This window comes from Diabrotica virgifera, chromosome 9, assembly GCF_917563875.1.
Source record: "Diabrotica virgifera virgifera chromosome 9, PGI_DIABVI_V3a".
Taxonomy (NCBI): Eukaryota; Metazoa; Arthropoda; class Insecta; order Coleoptera; family Chrysomelidae; genus Diabrotica; species Diabrotica virgifera.
In genome coordinates, this window is record NC_065451.1 from 192,636,149 (window position 1) to 192,651,733 (window position 15,585).

The 15,585-nt window shown below is 32.5% G+C and overlaps 1 protein-coding gene across 8 annotated transcripts in view; it reads left to right on the forward strand.

The window, feature by feature from the left end:
• Positions 1–15,585, forward strand: part of LOC114338523 (titin) — a 751,244-nt gene that overhangs the window by 464,414 nt on the left and 271,245 nt on the right. For all 8 annotated transcript variants that reach the window (XM_050662823.1, XM_050662825.1, XM_050662826.1 and 5 more), the window contains 2 exons: positions 8,064–8,252; positions 13,371–13,627. In XM_050662823.1, coding sequence (XP_050518780.1) covers positions 8,064–8,252; positions 13,371–13,627 — 446 coding nt within the window. The remainder of the gene's footprint in view (positions 1–8,063; positions 8,253–13,370; positions 13,628–15,585) is intronic.

Below are 15,585 nucleotides of genomic sequence, written 5' to 3' on the forward strand. Positions count from 1 at the left end.
TGTCGACACTGTTTTATGATTTGGTTCAATCATTTTTATGAAATCCTGGACAGCTAAGTTAAGAATATGTGCGAAACATACAAAATGCTTATTTTAAGCATGCAACTACAAATCAAATTTGGCGTTCGTCAAGGAAACAAATGCAGATCGGGGACTCCCCCAGTGGCTGTTGTGGCCGTGTTAGCACGCAACGCAATAAAAAGGGCGTCGGGGAATCACCGGACCTGGTAATCAAGAAATTTCAAGAAATTTCTTGAAATTTCAAGATCTTGAAATTTCTTGAGTCAAGACAAGATATAAGATGTCAAGAAAACGTCAAGACAAGATTTTTTAAAATTTCTTGATTTTTTCTCAGGACAAGACAAGAAGTTGTCAAGATATAGTCGGTTCGCTAAACTCAGACGCAACTGGCTAGATATTTTAGTCGGTAATTTTTTTGTTTTTTGTTAATTTTGCAAATATTGGCAAAATTACTAACTATTTAGTAATTATTAACTATTTAGTAATTATTTTTTGCCAATTTTACTAAAATTGGCAAAATTACCGACTAAAATATCTAGCCAGTTGTGTCTGCGTTTAGCGAACAGACTATAAGAATTCTTGTCTTGCCGACCTCTACTTGTAACAAGCCATATCTCTTGCATTCCTCATTTGTCAATATACGACTGGTTTGCGTTCTTTGATTGTGTTAATAATATCGCATTCCTTGCCCATTTTACGTAGGACCTCTAGTCCAGAGTAATAAGGATTTTCTCGGGTCACTCAATGATCCAGGTAGCCTGTGTCCTGCCTAGAGTTCGCGTCCGTTTTTAATTATCAACAATTTAGTGCCAAAATCGCGATTTTTTGCATTTTTTGTACTCCATTCAAAAGCTAAATAGTTGACATAAAATTACAAAATTCAGTTTTTTAGAGCATTGAAAAACCTTCAAAATGCCGATTTTTGAAAGTTAAAAAGTTAATTTGTTGCTACGCAAACTGCAAAATAAGTGAAAATCGTTATTTGTTAATAACTTTTACTAAAACTACCTTAGAACTTTAGTTTTTCACCCAAAGTTGGTTATTGGCGTACTTAACAAACCTTCAAAATTTGAGACCGATCCATTAAATACACACACCGGCAAAATTAGCCGAACACGTTAAAAATGGGACATGTTTGATGTCTCGAATTTCCTAAACCATAGGTCCGATTTGAGTGATTCTTTTAGTATGTTATAGCCTTATTATTTAAGAATATCGTTGTAATAATATTGTTGCTAGACAGATAAATATCATTTTATACCGGGTGTATCAATCATACTGTGTTTTTTTCTTAAAGTTTGGAACACCCTGTGGAATATTCTAGCACATGCAAAATATTAAAATTAAAACTCTATTATAGATTTAGGCTTTCTTAATATTTTCCTTTTCGACTCATTTAATTATGTGGGATAATAAAAAAGTTATGTGCGTTAACAACTATCCATGTTTTTCATCAATAAATCCTCATAGTAGGGGAGGAAAGTATGCTAAATTTGCAGTTACTCGAGCGTTATGGGGACCTATTGGATTGTGAAGAGTATGTGCTAAAACCAGAAAAAGGTTAAGTTAAGTTTTCCATATAGTGGGGGACTTTTCATTTTTTAATTTAATTTTCCATTTGAAACAATCGTTTTTTTCTGATTATAGCGCTATCTCTCCATAATTCGAAAAAATGTGTCGAATAAAAGTTGCTTATTTTTACGTTAAGAATCAAAATCTGCAATAAAAATTGGGGTCTCCTATTTAAGATTTTAAATTAAATACTCCACCTCCGTGTTTGGTGCCATTCGATTTGATTTTTCAAAAATATTGAATACGTGTATTTTGCAGTTTTTCGATCTGATGTTCATTTTTCGTCGATGTTATATATAAAATTTGTAAAAAAAACAGGCAAAAATAATTACTGAATATTACATAATTTATTCAAATGCATGTGCGCTCAGCGTTTTACAATTGCATATTTGTAATGTACAGAAAAATTACATACAAATTAAAAAAATAACGATCAAAATATATTCAGTAGATCCCGAGATAAAGAAAATGATAGTAGTTTTAAGTGGCCTTTTTCAGTTTTTGAACTCTTGCATTTGTCGGCTCCCAGCTCCCCCATCACTTACCACGACTAGTCACCAATTGAACTACATTTTTAAAAATTCCTGTAAAATACTAGCTTTTCTAATATGTAAAATGATTTTTTCTACGGACAATATTTTTAAAGTTATTCTAAATGTTTATAAATTACAAAATTTCACAAATTTCGCCTTAGGATTTTTGACTATATTAGATAATTTTTTTATCGTTTTTTAATACGTTTTGATAGCATCAGTTTTCTACTTTCATTTGGCATACGCAGAATTGCCCTATCTTCATTATTAACTGTCTTATGTTATTGCAAAATAAAGGTCTCTGGGATAAAAAATTAAAATAACTCTTAAACTAATTGATGGATCGGTCTCAAATTTTGAGGTTTTGTTAGGTACCCCAACACCCAAGTTTGGGTGAAACACTGAAGTTCTAAGGTAGTTTTAGTTAAAGTTATTAACAAATAACGATTTTCACTTATTTTGCAGTTTGCGTAGTAACAAATTAACTTTTTAACTTTCAAAAATCGGCATTTTGAAGTTACTTTAATGTTCTAAAAAATTAAATTTTGTAATTTTATGTCAACTATTTGGCTTTTGAATGGGTTGCAAAAAATCGAAAAAATCGCGATTTTTGCACTAAATTGTTAATAATTAAAAAACGGACGCGAACTCTAGGCAGGAAACAGGTAGGTTTTCATCCTATAGGTATACAATAACTAAAAAAGTAGTCAGCACACTGGATCTTTGAATGTCCCGAACATGGTCTATTTCTAGCTTATTACCCTGGAGTACTCAACTTAGTCACACGATCCACCCAAGAAATTCTTAAAATACGTCTGTAACACCACCATCTCGAATGTCTCGCAATATTTAATATTTTTTGTTTTACTTTCCTACAAAATTATATAAAACAGACGTATAATGTTTGGTAAATAAAATAAAAATACATGTTAGCTTAAGAAGAAATCTTTCGATAGAAAGCTGAGTCCTCCTTACTAAACTAATCTGAAGCAGAATATAATAAGATAAAATAAAAAAGGCACATCAGAAAACTACAGTTTCTTGAAGCATAACAGACAAAAACAACGCAACAAAAGAAAAGAAACCAACTTCATTCTCTTAACAAGGTGTAAGTAAGTTATTAGACACTTGCAAAATGACGGCTTTGAAAACAGATTGAGAGATCGTTGCACTATAAATATAGTGATGATCAATGATGACTAGAATTATCAACTATGAGAATTATACGTATCAAATGGTCTTTTCTTCCATCACATACCTTGAGGCAAATATTCGCGCTTTTTTAATTTTGTGAACGTATGAAGTCATTATATGCAGATCCTGACTTGGTAGAAGTTCTTTAAAATTATAATAGACACAGCAAACAAGGAAATGCTTATTATAAACACATCTGTTGACAATATAGCGGTTGTAGTGTTGTTAAATGGTGAGAAACTTTTCAATGTATACATAATCATTTTACTACCCATAGAAGAAAAACCCTTTGTTATATTTTTCTAGCCCATAAACGAGAAATTGGTTTTTTCCAACGCCGTTTTCTGAATTTAATATTTAACACGTTGACGGACACAACGTCTATATAGAAGTCTAATTTCCATTGATGTAATCTGACACAACGTCTATATACGCTCTGAGCTTCGCTGGTGTCGCTCCTAGCGGTTATTAATTCAACTTTTACCGGTAATTTTTAAATTGATTATTTAATTGTTATCGCTTAATATTTACAACGTAAAAAATTAATTAAATTGTAATCGATTTTTTTAAGATTTTGCTTATCATTTTGACGTTCTATTGATAAAATATGAATTTCTTATTTCGGATACTTTCACAATTATCGTGTAGATGGCGCTAAGATTAATTTATAATTACATATTACGGAACATTAAAAAAAACTTAAATTCAGTATTTAAGACGCAAGTATATTTAAGGTAAAAATATATACCACAGCTTTGACCAACTAATATTTTTTATAATTAATGTTTTTTAATTTTAAATTAATCACTTTGACATTTATGTCAAATTTCCGGTAAACGTTTACAGACTTGCCACTACTGGCGCTCGCGAATTTGTAAATATACCCTCTACGTACGAGCTCACAGCGTATACGACATTTTTAAAATACCGAGTTGTAACAAAAAGTCGGTGCCAAAAAATGTCACATTACATCTACAGATGCGTATTAAATGTGACACATATCCATGGTCGTCGTCCACATGTTTACAAAAAATGTTAAAAAACTCATTGTTTCCATAAACTATAAGTGCTGAAATAAATTCAGCAATTTCCCTATTCTCCCCACAACACTTGCTTATACATTTGACGCACTGTCCGTCAACGTGTTAAACTAATAGTTACAGAGACATTCTATCTGTTGATAAGCCAAAAAATTGTTTATAATTATAAAACGTTCCTGAGGCCGCGGCCGCCCAAATTATCCTGCTATTGAATATGAATGTTAAGAGGAGTGCTTTTTTTTCTGTAAAAAAATGGCAAACTTTTATATTATGGTCTAGTTTTGGTTGTGCAAGATTTTTAAGAATTTCAATTAAAAAAAAATTGATTGCAATATTATTATGCGACATCTATTCAATCCCTTTCAATAAAATTTGGTGTAGATATTGTTTTATTAGTGCAATCCATAGATAGGAGCAATCTAAGTGGTTGAAAAACATTGAATAAAAGGCTTGTTTTCCCCCTTTTTCTATTTATTGCTATTTAGTAGCAAGGTTAATAAAGTAAAGCATTTTGAACCAGCCGTATCTTATAAAAATATATGTTTTTCTAAATTTTTAAATATTTTAATTTTTTCAATAATATTGATGACATATTTGAGAGTGAGGTAAGTCAATTGTTATTATTGAAGTTACCACACAACTTTTTCTGCAAAAATCTGAACGCCACCTCTCTAATCCACCTCAAAACAGATCCGCCCTGGTCTATTAAAAAAAGAATCCAAACTGCTAATTCATAATTATTATGTTTTTACTTAAGGACGTAGGGGCAAATTTTCGCACCTATGTGTTTTAATGCATTCATTTTTTTCGAATCCTGAGAAAACTAAGTATTTTTGAAAAATTTAAACGCAGAATGAAAAATTACATTAACGAGGATCCTTAGAATAAACAAAAAGTTTCTTTTGAATGAGATATTGAAATTAACAGTAACACTAAATTTTCTCTTTTTGTAAACATAGAAGTTTTCAGGGACATTCGGCTCTTGGTAGTAATGTAATCTTTCATTCAGTTGAAAAATGAATGCACTTAAAACACATTGGCGCAAAATTTTGCGCATACGCCCTTAATTTAATCTATAATCAATAAGTAAAACATTATTATAAATAATTTTATTTATAAATCTATTATTATATATGCCGGTAGTGTTTCAAGTTCTATACCACTTTGACATTTGATTACTACTAATGCTTGTAAGATTGTTGACAGAAAGCCAACAGATAAACAGGTTAAGATTAAGAATCCAGATCAATCAGTCTCTAACTATGTCTTAATCTACAAAGTTGCGCTTACACTCCATAGTGAATGAACTTCTTGTCAAAACAGTCGGTTAAGTTTTAAAATGGTTCTAATCAAATGTGATTCTGTGAAGTTTTGTGGTTTATTTATGTTACAGAACTATAATAATATACTAATAACATGCATTTTAGTAGATAATAGATTTGTATCTTTTGTAACTAGTTATGAAATTTTAACTGTGGTATCTCAATTTTCTACATTGTTTCTTATTTTACTATTCAATATTACCACTGAATTGTCCATTTTGGTTTTTTTATTTGGTTCATCCAAGGTATTTGCACTTGTCAACTGTTATCAAACTAGTTTACTATCCACTATCATTTGGACCTGGTTATATTCTTAATTCTTATCTTGCCTGCTCATGATCATAAACGTGCTACCCATCGTAACAGGATATCCCCTATGTTGGTAAGCAAGTGGTCATCTTTATAATAGTGCTCGGTTTAAATTATTTTCTAATAATGTTTATTTGATGCAAGAACTTTCTTGTTTCTCCTTGACTTATGTAGCTTTTGAGCCGTTCTAATATGTTTCTTATTTCTGTGTATGAGTTTCTCCTTTCTCCTTAAGGTTTTTTCACCTATCTATTGTTGTCCTAATTCTTCATTATTGCATTGTCTTAAATGCCTCGTTCTTCTTATCTGTTATTTTTTTGCATTATTGGTTGAACCAGCCATTTCTCTCTTACCCTCGGAATATTCTCAATGTGTTTTCGGCTACTAATTTCAAAGCCTCCTTGCATCGTTCCAGGTTCCACGTCTGCCCAGGTTTGTTCTAGGGTTTCTTTTAAAGGTGATTGGAAATTGAACTAGGCAATTTTGTTTCTGGTGTTTCTATCTGGTGATATCCAAGTTGCTTTATGGGTATTCTTGTGTTTACAGCATGTGCTTCTCACAACCATGTTTGTATGTAGTAGCTGCCATGTCTTAACCCATTGTCATTAATAACCTCATGAATACTGTGTTAACCAATATAAGCGTTTCTCTTTTACTATCTGAGCGTAAATATTTTAATATCATTTTTGACACAGTTATCATATGAGGTCTTCGCAGAATTATTGATCTTTCATTTCTTCGTTTTTATCCTCGGTTGTATGCCAGAAGAAGGCTAATGAAACTTGGGTGTCACCTGATTCCGCAGCTAGCGCGCCTTAGCTTCCACTGATGTTCTCCTGACAGAATTAGCGAACTGAACCGATCAAGAACAGCCTTCCACCTCGATAAAGTCTCACAGGATATTGACTTGTCTGTGACGAACAAGTCAAAGTCTACATATATCAGCAGGAATAATAGTAGAAACAAATTTGTATTGCGAATATGAACCTTTATTTGGTGTCATTTTTTCTTACTTAAGATATCACTTTATCATCATCAACCTGTATGCGTTCACTGCTGGACGTAGGTTTCCCTCAACTCTTTGTGTCTGTCTATATTTTACATACAGTTTACTACTGCTAAAACCACTGATAACACTTCTGCTTTTCAGTACTTCTGGTTGGTGTGCGGCCTATGCTCCGTAGTGCTTTTTGTTTTGTCCTCCATTTGACAATACGTTTTGTTCTCGGTTGTCAGATAATCTGGCGACGTGTCCTGCCCACTTCTTTTTCAGCGACGTGATTTTTTCCATAACATCTATTGGTTTTGTTCTACGACTTATTTCGTCGTTTGGAATTCGGTCTCTAAGAGAGACATCCAACATTTGGCGCCTCGAATGAGTCACAAGAATCTTGTTCATTGAATTTTTTAAAAGTGTTAATGTTTTTGTTCCATAATGAGTAAAGGTACCACACACTGGTCAAAGATTTTCCTTTTGAGTAATGTGGGTAGGTCCGATTTAAATGCCCCTCAGTATTTATAGGACACAGTCTACACAATATCCTTTCAATCAATAGCAATATTACGATATAGCACCAATTAGTCATTATTTGCGCCTTGCTCATGTTAATCTTGAGTTCGACCTATAAGGAAGCGTGATAATATACTTTTTCCAACATTATTATTGCATCATCCAATTCATACGATCGACCATAAGGACGATGCCACCTGCGTGTCTCAAATGACTGAGCTTTTCTCCATTTATGTCGATGATTTATTCGTTCTGATCGGCCTTATTAAAATTATGTTTTAAAAAACTGTCGTGAACAACTTTGAAGAGACGGTGTCTCCTTGCCGTACTCCTCGCTGTATACCTACATAATTTATTTGTTCCTTGTTTAGATAGATCACTTAAATTTGTTTAATTAACAATAAAATACTTATTAGGTTCTGTAGCTCAAAAACATTTAAAGTTTTAACATTTATTAGCTTAAAAATAAAGCATTTTGTCTTAACTAAAGTGAATTTAAAAAACAGTACAATGACAACCTTGTCGTGGTATTTTGGTAAAGTATTTGGTTATGTCTTTTCAGCGATATCACAAGTACAAGGCTGGCTCGACGAGCTCCACATCAAACGACAAATTCTAGAAGGGACTTTCAACAGCAGAAAGACCCAGCTAGAACAGTGTCTGGCTTTGGCAATGCTAGCGGCCGATCTTAAAGAACTGGAGGATGCTCTGCAAAACAGAAGGGAGCTTTTGTCGAATAGTAATCAATATGGTAAGTAATTTTTTTTAATTTAAGTACCTATATGGTAAGTAATTCTACTAGGTGACTTAAATGCTAGAACCTGAAGAATAATAAATACCAAAGTGATCGGTCCATTTGGAGAAGAAAAAATAAATAAAAACGGTGAAATGAATAGAGATTATCAGCACAAGAATATTCATAAATTCACGTGGACCCAACCAACGAGAAATTTAAAATAAATAATATAATCGATTACTGTATATGCAAAACTCCTCAAGAAAGGTCAATAACGTTAAAATCCATCGGGGAGCAGAGTGTGGAGCTGATCACTATTCACTTAAAGTGTCACTACTATTTACATCTAAAATAAGCTAAGAATACCATGAAAATGTATGTTCAATGGTACCTACTGCAAGACGCATTTCAACAAAGAGATAAAATCTAAAAGATTTTGAAAATCTATCCAGTTTCTGTATCGAATAAGGCTCAATTTGAAATAACACAATGTTTATTTCTCCTCACCAATTAATACGTACAACAAAATCATAAAAGCTCTTGACGAAGCTGCAATGGAAGCTATTGAAGAACTGGATAGAAGTAAAGAAGCCTGGAAAACAATTAAAGGTAATAGAACAGATAAAAACGCAATAGGTTAACTCGAATATCCCCTGAATTATGGGTCGAATATTGTGAACAAATGCTGATGGAAGATCGAGCAGAATTCCAAGATAATGGCTACGAAAAATTTAATATTTCCTACCCCGAAAAAAATGAAATAACACCAGAAGAAATTAACAATCTCGTTAACGTTAGCAAAAATGGGAAGGCTCCAGCACCGAGGGGAGTACCCAGAGAACCTATTAAATATGGTCCTGACAAACTATTTCAGCTCTTGGCTTCTACCTTTAATTCATTCTTGAGAGGTGACAAGTTACCCCCAGAATGAAAAACTGCATATATCAGTAGTACATACAAAAATGAAGGCGACACAAAGAATTGTAAGAACTACTGAGGGCTTAGTATAACCAACTCAATTTGTAGGATGTACGATAAGATAAGTAAAAGCCGAATTGAAGATTGTTGGGAAGACGCTGAAGATCAGAATGGCTTTTGTACTGGTCGTTCTTGTATAAACAATACCTAAAAAACACACTAGAAAAGCGCTTGGAACACAATATGGAGATACACATGGTATTTATTGATCTTCAAAATGCATATGATAATTCCCTGTTAGCCAAACTGTGGCAGGTGCTAAAAGACAAGAAAAGTCCACCGATTTACATTAATGCTGGGTAGGACGTTCTTTAAAGGTAAAATATTGCAAAACCTTTAAATTTTAAAGAATCGCTTGGATTGACATGAAATTTGGCAAACACATACCTAGCTAACAAGTCAAATAAAAAAAGTGATATTGTGGCGATGTGTGCTTTTGCCCTAGGGGTGACTTTCACCCCCTTTTGGGGATGAACAATATATGTTCGAAATAAGTCCGGAAATGGATAAAATGACTAATTCTAAGCAACTTTTGTTCTATAAAGTTTTTTCACCAAATTAATACTTTTCGAGTTATTTGCGAGTGAATTTGTTAATTTTTCTACAAAATAACCACGTTTTTAGACGGTTTTTTCGGAAAGAACTCAAAAAGTAAGTATTTGGTCGAAAAAAAATTCTTATCAAAAATATAGCACGTAAAAAAGTGCAAAACATGGTGTATATATTAGGTCACTATACCTAGTAGAAGCAGAGTTATAGCTAATGAAAAATAGGTTCATATTCGTCAAATTCCAAATCGAATATTTTAACGTGCCATAACCAAAAACGAACAACTTTTTTGATGAAAACTCATTTTAACTTTTTGAAAGTGTTTATAGAATGCTTATTTTTGTTTAAAAAAAAATTTTTAGCATCAAAAGTAAACAAGTTACGCTAAAAATAAAGTTGGTCCCTTTTTTTTGGTAAGAAATCGGGAAAATCACCCCCTAATTAACATTTCAAATGAACTTAATTGTTACCACTTCCACAAGTTTTTTACTCGCGTATGTATTAATCAATATGATCTGTAAGTTTCATCGGTTCAAAGTCCTTATTTTTTAAAGAGCTGTAGTTAAAAGGGAATCACGAGTGTATGCAAATTTAGAAACACCGAATCTTAACCAATTTCTGTCTTACAGAAAAACAAAAAAATACAAAATATACAGAAAAGTAAAGCCGACTTTTTTTATTGTTTAAGGTTTTTGGTATCTCTAACAATTTTTAAGTTATATTAAAGCATTTTATTCAAAATTAAAATTTTTAAAAATTTTACTTTAAAACCAATTTTTTTCAAAACTAAGCACTTTTCATATAAACACAACAAAGGTAAAGTAACTTGTGAAGCGGTAACGATTAATTTCATTTAAGTTGCTAATTATGGGGTGATCTTCCTGATCTTTTTTTTTTTTGCCAAAACAAAAGGGACCAACTTTATTTTGAGCGTAACTCGCTTACATTTGATGCTAGAATTTTTTTTTATAAAAACAGAAATATAGCTTATTTTAAACACTTTAAAAAAGATGTAATGTGTTTTCCGCTAGAATGCTTCATTATTTGGATGTTTCACATTTAATTTTTCTATTTGGAATTTTTCGAACACGAACCTATTTTTCATTAGCTATAACTCTGCTTTTGCTAGGTCTAGAGACCTAAAATATACACCGTTTTTTCACTTTTTTATAGGCTATAGTTTTGCTCAGAACATTTTTTCGACAAACTGCTTACGTTTTGAGTTATTTGCGAAAAACCGTTTAAAAACGTGGTTATTTTGTTGAAAAATGAACATATTTACTTGCAAATAACTCGAAAAGTATTGATTTGGTGAAAAAACTCTATAGAACAAAAGTTGCTTAAAATTAGTCAGTTTATCCATTTCGGGACTTATTTTGGAGATATATATTTTCACCTCCGAGATGGGGTGAAAGTCACCCCCAGAGCAAAAGCACACATCGGCACCATAGCTTTTTTCTTTGACATGTTAGCTATGCGTATGCCAAATTTCATGTCAATCCAAGAGGTTCTTTAAAATTTACAGCAAAAACCGTGAAAGAATGTACTAGTTAGGTAATTTTACGACGATGACGAGTTAAACGTCCACCTTTGACCATTTTTTAATTTATGGAAAGACAGAAATATCAAAAAAAATTTCAGAACCGAGTGTATGTAAAAAAAATTTTATTAAAGATTTTGTTGCATTAACACAGCGGTCGGGGAACTTTTTTAATCACTACCCCAAAATATTTTTGTGTAAGTTGATATTACCCCATGGCGAAGAGCAAAAAAAAACGAAATCGCCTCTTTTTAGCATCTTTCATATTATAGCCCCCATGATAATTTTGAATAGAAAGCAATAGCTAAAAATTTAATTTTAACATCATTTATTCAATTTATCAATGTAAAACCTAGTAATACCTAACGGTAATAATAGTAATATAAGTAATACCTATACATAACAAATTGAAACCCATTGGGACACAATTAAGGGTTGACAATTTGGGGTACTGTAACAAATTATAATAAAAATAATAATGATGGTACTAACAAAAATTAGAATTGGAAAAATTAGAAAAAAAAAAAGAATAATTGAAAACATTCTTCCTTCACGTTTTGGAGAAATGATGTTGTTTCATGTTCGATACAATTGCTTCAAAATTTGGACTTTTGATGAAAGAGCGATTTGAATACAGTCTTTGGCGTTCAATCGATTCCTGTTCTTCGTTTTTATGTTCATTAGAGTGGAAAAGCCTTGTTCGCACAAATATGTTGTTCCAAATGGCAGCAATTTTTTAACCGCCTCTTTATGTGCAATTTTGAAAACCTTTGCAGCTTTTGACATCCAAAAACACGACAGATTTGGTTTACTCTCAAATTGAATAAGTGCTTCAGTATTAGACCGAAGTTCAAGAATTGCTTCTGCCAAACCTGAAGGTTCTTCTGGTATCATAGCAATTTCACATTTAAAAGGATCTACAATCCAACTGACAGTACGTGTATCAAAATCTGGAAAGTAATTTTAAAACCGCTTTCTGAGTTTGATAAGATGTCTTACAATTGTATCATTGATATCAGCAAAAGTAATATTTTCGCAATCTTCCAAAAACAAAACTAACATTTAAAAAGAAGCTATCTTGTTCTGTTCTACTTTCTGTCTCCAATATTGCAGCTTTAATACAAACGCTGACACTATTCCTTTCGCTGAAATGATATTAATATTCTTTCCTTGAAATTCTTTGTTTAATATATTTATACTTTAAAAAATGTCCGCTAAATATGCGAGATATGCAACCCAGGAAGAGTTTTTAAACTTATCTGCGAGGATATTTTTTTGATCAACCATAAAAATTTTGACTTCAGTTTTGAGAGTCCATACTCGATTTAATATTTAGTGCATTTCCGCGAGACAGCCACCTTACTTCTGTATAATAAAGTAGGTCCGTATATTCAGCTTCACCATCCTGACATAATTCACGAAATAGCCGTGTGGTTAGTGCATGTCCCTTGATAAAATTTACAATCTTGATGACATCATGCATGACGGCTTCCAGTGTAGGTTCTAAATAATTGAGCATAAGGACCTGACGATGGATCATACAGTGAGTAACTTCAATATGTGGGTTATTTTTTTACGAAAGCCGAAAACCATTAATATGACCCAGCATAGCTGGAGCTCCATCCAAAGATACAGAAATACTATTTTCCCATTTTAAACTTTGCGCATTGAAGTATCCATTTACTTTATTGTAGACATCAATTCCACGAGATCTTAACTCGAGAGGAGAACAAAACAGCAATTCCTGTTCAAAATTATCTGCATCTTTGTAGCGAACATATACCATTAATATAGAAATTTATTCTTTCACAATTCTCGCAGACAAGGGCACTGAATTCAGTTTCTTCGCTTGAAAAAATACTAACAGGTTTATAAAATAGCAAATTAAAAATAGGATACTTTTTACTAAGAAAAGTTTCATTTTTATCCCCAAAAATTTCATTTATACCCCATTTGGGGTAATTTACCCCGGTTCCCCGACCGCTGCACTAACAGGACAACGTTGATCACAAATCATTTTTGTTTAAGATTATTAAAGCTAGTAACTAATAACTCCTTGTTTTTAGGTGACTCTTCCTCGAGTGCAGAACTACTCCTCCATGAACACAGGAAGCTCCTTCCCGAAGCTCAGCAGCTTCAAGAAAGAGCTCTGAAAATTACCAAAGCCACCGAACAGCTCGTGGCCTCGGGCTGCTATGCAGGAGAGCAGGCTTCACAACAAGCATATGCTATTCTTTCCTCTACATCCGATTACCTGACGGATCTTCAAAACAGGGAATCACTTCTGGAAAGGGTTATCGCTTTCTTCAGAACATCACAAACGGTTAGTGTTGTAAAAATGCAGCTAAAGGTTTCAATGTATCTAGGTTATTAGTTGAGAAATTTTGAGTATTCTTATAGTGCTCATCCACTTTAGAAGATTAAAATGACATTGGTCCAATTGACTGTAAAATTGATCAACTACTAATCTGAATAATTCGGTGAAGGTCTTTCCTTTTTCTTGTTTAAATTTTTTAGGCACGATGTTGTTCATCGGACTAAACCTCTTCTGGATTTGATTTTACTCTGCAATATTAACTGTGGCATATACAATCATCATTAATTTGATATGAAGTGTTCAAAATACGTTGTCTTTTAAGATTTCGCCACTTTCAATGTTTATGGTTATTTTTCAATTTGTTTCATGATTGTACATTCCTAAGTATGCATTGAAACTAAATGGCAATTGTAGCTTTGGAAACTGTTGCATGAAAAATTTCTGTGGATGAGCGGTCAAATCATCTCCTCAAGTCTTTCAACCACGAGTTTTATTCACTTACCTTTTGCCCTGTACTGTACCTTCCAATATGATTTGGATCAGTTCATATCATTCTCCATAAACACATGATCCAAGTATTGTATTTTCCTTTCTTTGATTATTCTTAATATTATGAAGCTATTTCTTTGTGGCATTTATTAATTTATTAATCCCAATTAGAATAGTAAATTGATTATTGAAGTAATTCATTGTTGGTAACAACGTAGAATGAAGTAAACACTTCTATTGTATGTAGGTATATTAATTTATTAAAATTCTTAAAATTTATCCACAAGGGAGTGGAAGTACAAAACGTTTTCGGTCAAAATGACCATCATCAGTGTAAACGTCCAGTGTACAAGTAGTTGAAACTAGCCACTTCAAAAGGTGTAAAAACCTCTAAATAACATTATTGCTACATTATAAGCTATAGAATAATCGACCTTAAGTCGATGTCTTAAGATTATAATATATGATCACATGTGGATGTAAGTCATCCTTGCTCAGAAATTGCACAAGGTTAATGTGTTCAGGTGAGAGGTTAACAACCAACCAGTTGGTTCTATACATCCACATGTGATAATATATAATCTTAAGACATCGACTTAAGGTCGATTATTATATAGCTTATAATGTAGCAATAATGTTATTTAGAGGTTTTTACACCTTTTGAAGTGGCTAGTTTGAACTACTTGTACACTGGACGTTTACACTGATGATGGTCATTTTGACCGAAAACGTTTTGTACTTCCACTCCCTTGTGGATAAATTTTAAGAATTTTAATAAATTAATATACCTACATACAACAGAAGTGTTTACTTCATTTTACGTTGTTTTAACGAAGGTATACAGCCAACTACAGGGTTTATCCCTTTTAAGTTTCATTGTTGGTAACTTTTTGTACCGATGGAATTCTCAGCATCCGTCTGTATATATATACATCTCAAAGCCATCTATTATTTTTCTATTTCAGAATACATTGCCCAGTTTTCACAGCAATGCAGCACGACAAAAAAAAACGTAACATCTGATCATTCGGATTCTGAGCTTTAGACAGGGTCTAATCTTGTAAAATTGTTTTCATGTTCCTGAGTGTTTTCCTCACTTGCTCGATTCTTGATAGGATTTCTTTTTTTTTTTTGGGTTGCACTTGCTGTTGATCTTTGTTCCCCAACTATTTTATGGAAGTTACCTGTTCTATTATTTGACTTATGGTATACAAATGTAGGTTCCTTTATTGGTGTCTTTGAAAATACTATTGTTTGTTTTTTAACCAAGAGGACTGATTCAAATTTACCGCGCCGCAATGCTTGTTTCTAATTGGTCCAACCGCAGGCAAGTTTACTTCACTGTTATTAAATTTTGACACTAATGACATTTACGAAATTTTGGCACTTTTGTCATTTTATAGGTTAATTAAATATATCAGCGATTTTTTGTGTTTTCTGCATTATTCCTTTATTTTTAGATCTTTTTAGTCTAC